The sequence below is a fragment of the Lipotes vexillifer genome, unplaced genomic scaffold, assembly GCF_000442215.2.
Source record: "Lipotes vexillifer unplaced genomic scaffold, Lipotes_vexillifer_v1.1 scaffold862, whole genome shotgun sequence".
Classification (NCBI taxonomy): Eukaryota; Metazoa; Chordata; class Mammalia; order Artiodactyla; family Lipotidae; genus Lipotes; species Lipotes vexillifer.
In genome coordinates this window covers 292,455-300,635 of record NW_006786873.1, presented here as the reverse complement: position 1 = coordinate 300,635, position 8,181 = coordinate 292,455, and the positions used below count along the sequence as shown (strand labels likewise).

The 8,181-nt window shown below is 53.0% G+C and overlaps 2 protein-coding genes across 3 annotated transcripts in view; both read right to left on the bottom strand.

Moving 5' to 3' along the window:
* Positions 1-6,209, bottom strand: part of ATF6B (activating transcription factor 6 beta) — a 10,405-nt gene extending 4,196 nt beyond the window's left edge. The window contains exons 1-9 of one of the 2 annotated variants that reach the window (XM_007459526.1): positions 6,087-6,209; positions 5,636-5,715; positions 5,418-5,496; positions 5,078-5,169; positions 4,419-4,554; positions 1,416-1,501; positions 1,140-1,275; positions 918-1,049; positions 623-756 (exon numbers count right to left, since the gene is read on the bottom strand). In XM_007459526.1, the coding sequence (XP_007459588.1) occupies positions 623-756; positions 918-1,049; positions 1,140-1,275; positions 1,416-1,501; positions 4,419-4,554; positions 5,078-5,169; positions 5,418-5,496; positions 5,636-5,715; positions 6,087-6,168 (957 nt within the window). In that variant the 5' untranslated portion in view covers positions 6,169-6,209. Of the gene's footprint in view, positions 1-622; positions 757-917; positions 1,050-1,139; positions 1,276-1,415; positions 1,502-4,418; positions 4,555-5,077; positions 5,170-5,417; positions 5,497-5,635; positions 5,716-6,077 lie in introns of both variants that reach the window. The other variant, XM_007459525.1, reaches the window with a different exon arrangement.
* Positions 6,210-6,720: 511 nt separating this feature from the next.
* Positions 6,721-8,164, bottom strand: FKBPL (FKBP prolyl isomerase like). Its single transcript, XM_007459524.1, has 2 exons — positions 8,026-8,164; positions 6,721-7,855 (listed from the first exon to the last, which is right to left on the bottom strand). The coding sequence occupies exon 2, from the start codon at positions 7,779-7,781 to the stop codon at positions 6,744-6,746; it is 1,038 nt and encodes a 345-aa protein (XP_007459586.1). The 5' UTR covers positions 7,782-7,855; positions 8,026-8,164; the 3' UTR covers positions 6,721-6,743.
* Positions 8,165-8,181: the final 17 nt, after the last annotated feature.

The following is an 8,181-nucleotide window of genomic DNA, read 5'->3' as shown; positions in this document are numbered from 1 at the left end:
GCGGGGGAGGGGCATCACACCCTCCAACTCCAGGGACCGACCACCCAGAGCTCACAGGGGCCACTCTCCTGCCTTCCTAACCTCTACCTACAGAGCCAGAGAGAGGTTCTTCCTCTCTGCCAACACGTTCCAGGGAAGGGGCCCTTCTCTCAACCACTCCCTAATGCTGTTCCTCAGCGCTGAGAGAAGTTAGACTATAGGAGGAACTTCCCCCATCCTGGTTCTTGGTGGAACCTCAATTCCTTTCCTTGATGGGTGGTCTTCCTTCTTCTCAGTTCTCCTTTTTAGGACCCGAAGTTGACGCTTGCTAAAATTAGGTAACAGTTTACCTGGTCTTCCCCTAGGAAGCAGCCTCCCTCTTCTCTAACAAAGGATGACTCCCCGGCCTTTGACTTACTAAGACCACGCCCACTTCTCCATCTGCAGGGATAGCAAACCCAAGGATCCTAAAACTACAAGGAGTAGATACTCATATAACAAAGAGGTCCACGCTAACCTTCAGGAGCACCTTACGGGCCTGCTTCCTCACTTCTGCTCCCTTCTCACTCCACGGTTCTCCCACAACAGTTCTCTTCCCTTCCCATCACTAACCCTCCTCCTCTCCTCCCCAGTCAATGCTTACATCCACCTCAGGCGGGCAGGAGTTCCCTGGCAGAGGAGCTGGAACAATGCTCTTCCTCTCAGGCCGTGGAGCAGGGGGGGTCACTCCCTCGGGCTGGACTCGAATAGCACCTTGGATGAGAACAACTGGGGACACTGGGGCAAGTGGACAGGAGAAGGAGGTCAGAGAGCTGGAAGTCAGGTGGGTTCCTTGTGTCCACACCCACACCTGAGCACCCAAGTGTCAGGAGGCTCAATGGCTGTGAGCCCCCTGAGAAGGTCAATCCAGGCCACCTCCTTCTCTCCTTCTTTAGTACCTGGGGGTGGCTGGACAAGGGGCTGCAAAAGGACAGTGGTGCTGGGAGGCACAGCTCTCGGTGGCATCGGGACAGTGGTTATCACCACAGGTTTGGGCTGCAGTGGTGGCTTCCGGGCGGGCAGGGGTTTGCCTGAAGGAAGGTGAAAGGAAGGAAGGAAGAAGAAATGTCAGGACTACAGGCCTCTTGCGAGAGACTCCAGGTGTCAGGAGGCCTCATTACCTGAGGAGCCATCAGAGGACAGGCCCATGCTGATCTGGACAGCTCCAAGTGGGGGGCCTGAGACATCCCGCAAGAGACACCCTTGAGGGGATGGGGACTCTGTCTTCACTTCCAGTACCTCCTCTCCTATAAAAGCCTACGTGGGGCATTCCAGAAGATATGTGAGTCAGGAGGAGTGCTGAGGAGACGGAGCTGAAGAAGAGAAAGCTCTCACACCCCTGAGAGCCAGAAGGAACGCACCGGCGTGCTGGAGGGAGGGAGGAAGTGGATGCTCACCTGGTTGGGGGACTCCGCAGAGAGCAGGGAAGCCTCTGAGTTGATGGAGGAAGATGGAGAGACAGGCTCTATCTTAATCTGGACATCTGAGGGACAGTGGGATGAGACAAAAAGCTGGACATCATACAAACACTGAAGGAGAAGACGGCTAAGATGGGGAAATGGGAGACATGGTCATTTCTCCTTGTACCTGCAAGGAAAACTCTTCTGGCCCAGGAAGGCAATCCAGAGGAGGGGCACCATGGAGCTGCTAATCTGCTGCCTCTCCTCCTACCTCTTTACCCAGGACTCCCTTTCTCCTTCCGTGGCCCCTATCAGTTGTTTTCACCACTGCTCAGTTTCCCTCAAGGCTGTCCTTGTGCTTCTGTTCTCCCTCTTTCTTCCTCACACACCTTGTCCATTCACATGGAGGAGGCCCAAGCAGGGGGATTCAGCAGCATTCGTACAGGCCCAGATTCCTGTCTGGCTGGATTTCCACCTCATCCTGGCCCAACGCAATCATGCATCGCCACACTGACAACTGCCCAGTCTGCATCTCTACCCTTGACTGCCCCCCTGCACCCTGATCCTGACTCCCAAGCTGCCTGCTGGTCACTTCCATTCTCAAGCCTCGCCGTTCACCCAAATTCAACTGGCCTTAAACAGGGCTCACTGCTTGTCCCTTTATACAGATTCTCTTCCTTCTGTCAGCCCTCAAAGCTCAGTCACCTCTGAGCCTTCATGGCTTCTGTTAAACCTATCTATAAAAAAAAAACAAAAACAAGAACAAAGAAAAAAAAACCTATCTATAAGACTTGTTGATTGCCCCATGGAGGTGAACCCGTCTGAGGGCCAGATTCAGCCCCGAGGTCAATGGTCCGCTACTACCTCTGGTCCACAGCATGCATTTCGATACTTAATTATATGATTGCCACTACTGCTATTTCAAAATGTCATATCTACTTATATATTTTGATAGGTAATACAGTCATATGATACAAAATCCCAAAAGAAGGAAGGGGAATTCAGTGAAAAGGGAATTTCATTCCCTTCCTTGTCAACCAGACACCCAGATCCCCTCCTCAGAGGTGACCACTGTTTGAGCTATTAACCATGTGTTATAACCTCATGAAACTCTCCAAGAGCAAGGACTATGTCTTATGCTTCATGTCTATCAAAGTGATGGGTAAAGTACAGGCCCTCAAAAACTACCTAAATACCAGGGGAGACTCTGACTACAAAAACACTGTCCTTTGCGAAACCATCAATAATCTTTTCGCTGTTACAGACTTTTCAATCCCTATTTTGTTTGTCCTCTTTGTAACATTTAATCGTATGCTGGATATGAGCTGTTTGTCCCTCCAAACCCACTCTCCATCTTTCCCTGCCCTACTCTGAGGCCCGGGGGAAAACATGAATGGAGTGCACCTTGGGGCTCTCTTGCCTTCTAGCTTCTGGTTAAAGTTCAACCAAAGACAGGCGGTGCTAGGAAACCCTGAATTCGCTTTGAAATCAATAATCAACACGGGGGCTTCCCTGGTGGTGCAGTGGTTGAGAGTCCGCCTGCCGATGCAGGGGACACGGGTTCGTGCCCCGGTCCGGGAGGATCCCACATGCCGCGGAGCAGCTGGGCCCATGAGCCATGGCTGCTGAGCCTGCACGTCCGGAGCCTGTGCTCCGCAATGGGAGAGGCCACAACAGTGAGAGGCCCACGTATCGCAAATAAATAAAATAAAATAATAAAATAAATAAAATAACCAACACGTCCCACACTGAATTTACCACGCGCTCCCTGACCAGCGGGCTCCTGCTCCTGCAGGCTCTATCCAGTGGTCGGTACCCGCACCCACCGGGTGGCTGCCCTAGCCAGAAACCCAGGCGCACTCTTTCACCCCTATCTCTCTTCAATGCCCAGGGGGGTCACTGCACTCATCCATTCTAATTCATGCTTCCTCAAATCTGCCTTCTTCTCAGCAGCTGGGTATCTTACTTGATTAACCGCATGAACCTCTTTCTTGGTCCTCCTTCTCCTCCAGTCCTGTGTCTCTGCAATCCACTCTCTACTCTGCCACCAGAGTCCTCTTCCTAATAATACTGCTCTCCTGCTTGACTCTTCAAAGGCTCCCAACTGCCCACAGGAAAAAAGCTAAGAGTCCCTTAGCAGGGTTCCTACCTGGCCCTGCAGCCTCTGCATCTCCTGGCCCTTCTCTACTCCCCCTCCTCACCTCCTCTCTAAAGAGATGCAGGTTCCTTACAAACACAACCAGTCCCCACGTTCTCCTTCTGGCTAATTCCTATGTGTCCTTTGAAACTCGGCTCAGGAAACCCCTTCGCCAAGAGTACACCCTTAAGCCAGCCCCAATCAGGTGAGAGGCCCCCTCTTGTGAGCTTTCAGGGCGCCTGTGACAGTCTCTACCCTAGAATTAGCACACCTTGCTTGGCTTTCTTCCCCCCACCACACTACAGGGGCCTCAAGTCAGTGTGGTGGTTAACGTGTTCTTCACCTTTGCAACTCCAGCACCGTGTCCAGTATCTGGCACGGAGTAGCTGCTCAATAAACATATAAGAGTAGCTAAACTCAATAACGCTTTTCAAAACAGCACAAACAACGTTACTTGTAGAATCCAGGAGTTGGGTATATGGTATTCCAACTTTTCTGTATGTTTGAAAATTTTCATAGTAAAATCTTCAGGGGGAAAGTCACATAGATAAAAATGCCCTAAACTGTCTGCAAGTTTATGCAAAGCAAAAGGAAGTTAAATCACACAACAGGTGACTAGGAACAAGAAAAGAAAGAAAAATCATCCCCATTTCTTCCGTGCTTCGCTGGCTGTGATTTCCTGAAATCCTCCCTCCCGCTCCTGGCCTCTCTCCTGGTTATCTGCCATTTCTCCTCCCCACCTTTTCCTCCCCGACCTGCTGCCTGCACTCCCGCTTCCCATACACACATGCGCGTGCACGTATGTACACGCATACATACACTCTACCTTGGTAAAGCCTGAGGACGGTGCAAGCTGTTATTACCTGAGGCATCATCAGAGGTGGGGCCCACATTGATCTGGACGGTTTCAAATGGGGATGTTGGATCATCTCCCAGGAGGCAGAGTGAGGGTGTCAAGGACTCTGACTTCACGACCAGCACCTCCCCTACACCAGAGGCCTGGGTACAAGTCGGGTTAAAGCAGGGGGGACAGAAACAAGGAAAGAAAACAAAGGACGCGTTGAGAGTAAGAGCTAGAACGAAAGCTTTCGAGCTTACAAACCACCAATTACTTGACATTCATACTCAGCATCTCCCTAGGCTGTGTCTGGCCCCTGGTTCTCTCTTTCTCTTTTATTCCTGGGAGGGGTGATGAAGTCTCATGATTTCAAATATTGCCTTCGAGTGGACACCTTGGACAAGAACAGTTCCAGAATTCTCAGCAGTTAACAACTCTCTTCTTCCCAGGCCCCCCATGGCTGCCACATTTCTCTGTATATTAAAAAACTCCACCTTCAATTCTAGACAACCGAAGAATGGAAATGTGAAAAATGAGGATATAAAAGAAATGGCAAAGGCAGAAAAGAAGCCCCCCACCAACACCCCATGACTCACAGCACACAAATCATTCCCTCAGCATCTACAGGTGAAGTCAAGGGAGCTGAGTCCCTGCCACAGACAGTAGGAGGGAGATGACTCTCACCTGGCTGGAGGGCTCTGCAGAAAGGCGCGACGATTCAGAGCTGAGGGAGGAGGAAGAGCAGGGGGAGGATGGCTCAGACTTCACCTGAAGATCTGGAGAGAAAGGGGTTAGAAAATAACCTGGAAGCAGAGCCTGACAAGAGTCCAAAAAGTGCCCAAGATTATGGGGTAAGGACCCCTCACTGGGGCAAGGGGGAACGAACACACATAAAGAACCAAAGAGCGAGAAGAGTACACAGGCAATCAGGTGGAGGAAGTGTGAGGGTAAGAGGAATTGCAGTTTCTGGGAAACAACGGAAGCTCAGGGTTTCTGGATGAGGGAATCACACAGGGTAGCTTACCCGGGAAGATAGGCAGAGAGTCCCAGGGGGGTTCAGGAGGGCTGACATCCATCCCCAAGTCCAGGGAACTGCTGCCAAACTGAATAAGGGAGGATATTAGATGGCAGGAGTGTGAGGATGAAGGGGTGGCTCCAGATGACCTCAGGCCTGGGGATGAGTCCTGGTTCTGCGACCACCCTCACCCACCAAGCGTAAAAGACCAGGCTGGGGAGCGATACCGGGACATCCTGCTCCGGGCAAAGGAAGAGCTGCGTCTGCTCCTCGGCCACTTCATCCAGGCCGGCGTATAAGGTGCTGTCTGCAAGAGGTGCGGAGGGTCGGGGTGTCTTCCGGTAGCGCAGCCTTCGGATCCACACAAAGCCCTCGACCCATCCCTCATTGGCTCGGCTCGGCCAGACCCACCGCCCGCCTACTTGAAAAGTGATATAGCCAAGGAACTTCAGCCCCTCCCTCCCCGACCCCGGAACAACTCCATATTTCCGCAGGAGCGGAGGTCTTCCCCAACTCCCGCATCCCCCGAAAGCACAACTAGCCTCCCGTTTCCCTCCTTCAGGTGGTGCATTCCGTATTTGCCCAGCCTTCCTCTTTGGGCCTCCGCTTCCTCCTGCGTGCCTCAGGGTCACAGTACGCCACAGCCCTCTCCCCTCCCCGAGGCCTCACTCCGCGCACCCCAGTCCTCCGGGCTCAGCAAATTGTCGGTGAAAAAGCGCGTCGGGTCCGCAATCTCGCTGAGGAGCATCAGCTCCGCCATCTTTCCCCCCCGCCCCCCCAACCATGAGACGGCTTCCAAGGCCCGCCTCTCCCCATCATCAACTAATCAGTTGGCTCTTTAAAAAAAAGGGGGCGGACCGGAAGCTCTACCGACCAGTAAGAGACCTGGGCACTGAGCACATGAGTCAATAGAAGAGGAGGCTGTACAGGCCGGGCCAATGGGAGTGCGGCAGGAGGCTAGCACCTCTGCAGCATCGGACAGTGAAATGTGCGCATGCGCCAAACAGGACCAGCCAGAAAGCGCCCAGTAGAGCTCCCAGGTTTTGAAGTTTCGCTGTCCCCCGCAGCGTGTCCTAAATTTAGAAGTGTGGACGGCTTCTCTTCATCTTCGGAGATGGATAAGCCCCTCAAAACATAGCACACGTGACCATATGGCTTTTTAATGGTAAAAGGGTAAAGGGGGACACTGAGACCACTGCTACCTCCCCTAGGAAGGCAAAAGCTGAGAGTGGGATATGGGTGAAACCCTCCCTCTGGGCCACCCCCACCCCCCAAATCTCACAGCATAGACCACACTTCACAGGTTCCTGTTTCTTTTAAGGTTTTAACTTTTAATCAGCCAAACATCTTGCGCAGTCCCTGAGCCAGCCCAGCATCCTGTTTCTTTCCCTGAATGATCACCTTTCCCAGCTCCTCCTGGGCTGCCCGGTTTTTTGGGTCTACCGCCAGCACCTTCTTGAGGTCAGCAGTTGCTTTTTCCAGGTTCCCAAGAGCAGCCTGGGCAACCCCCCTTCGGTACAAGGCCTTTAAATGGCCAGGCTCCCGTTCCAGAACCCGGTCACAGCTCTGGGCTGCCAAATGGGGCTGCCCTAGCAGCAACTGACAGGCAGCCAGGTTGGCATGAAGGACAGTTCGTTCCGGAGAGCCAGGTGGGGGTAAAGTCAGCAACAGCCGAAGAGCCCGTCCATAGCATCGGGCAGCCGATTCAGGGTTCCCAGCTCGGAATAATTCTGTGCCTCTTGCACGTTCTTCCCTGGCCAGGGCCTCCTTCTCAGTGGCCTCCAGTTCCCAGGAGTCCCGGCCCTGGGTGAAGGAGGCCAGTGTGAGCCTGACAGGAGGTCCAGAACACCCAGGGAGCTGAAGCTCTGCCTGCTCGCCTTGACACATGGACTCCAAGCATTTCTCTATGAGCTCCCCCCAGGTTTCTTCCCTCCATGGGCCTAACCCCATAGTTAGCTCTGTCCAGCCCTCTGGCAGCACTGACCCCAAAGTAAATCCAAAAGCCTGTACCCGGCAGCGGGAGCCCAGCTTGGGTTTGTCCAAGCCATGGCCACGGATTATGATCTTCTTGACAAAGCTCCCATCCGGACAATACCAGAGATCAGAGGCTTGAAGGGGCTCTGGCACCTCACTGGCTGATCCATGAGACTTATCAGAGTCTCCTTCAAGTCCAGCGGCCGGTTTTTCAGTTTCTTGAGGATTCTCTAAAATTTGGCTGTCTGGATCTGGGCTCACTCTGAGCTCAAGGATTTCAGTAGGAGGGTCTCGGGGCTGCTGCTTAATCTGAGTAGTTAAATCAAGGTTCTTTTCCCATTGTTGCTGCTGTTGAGAGGTGTCCTTCTCTCCCACTGGATTGACTGGTGGCGTCTCCATTTAGGTGCCTGGTCCTTTCCAATGTGGGTAAACAGTTTTGGTCAGAAAGGGATGGACCAGGTTCAGGTCCGCACCTGATTAAAAAATAATAATAATAATGTCATTGGCAGGAATCTTATTTAGATTCCTTTCCCGGCTCGAGCCTCCGTTCCAGCCCCGAACTAACCCAGAACTATAAGTTCCACAATCCCCTGCGGCTTGGGTAGCCGTCCCAACTACGGACACCGATCGAGTCCAAAAGTACCTGGGCGGTTGAAGCGCCTCGCCTGGCGGCAGTAGCCGGACCCTTCGAATCACCTCTCTTTTCGAAGCTAAGTGCTACTGAGGTACTGTCCTTGGAGTCTTGCCCCAGGCGGAGAGGACGGTCGGGGGGGGGGGGGGTGGAGGGGGGAGCGGGGCA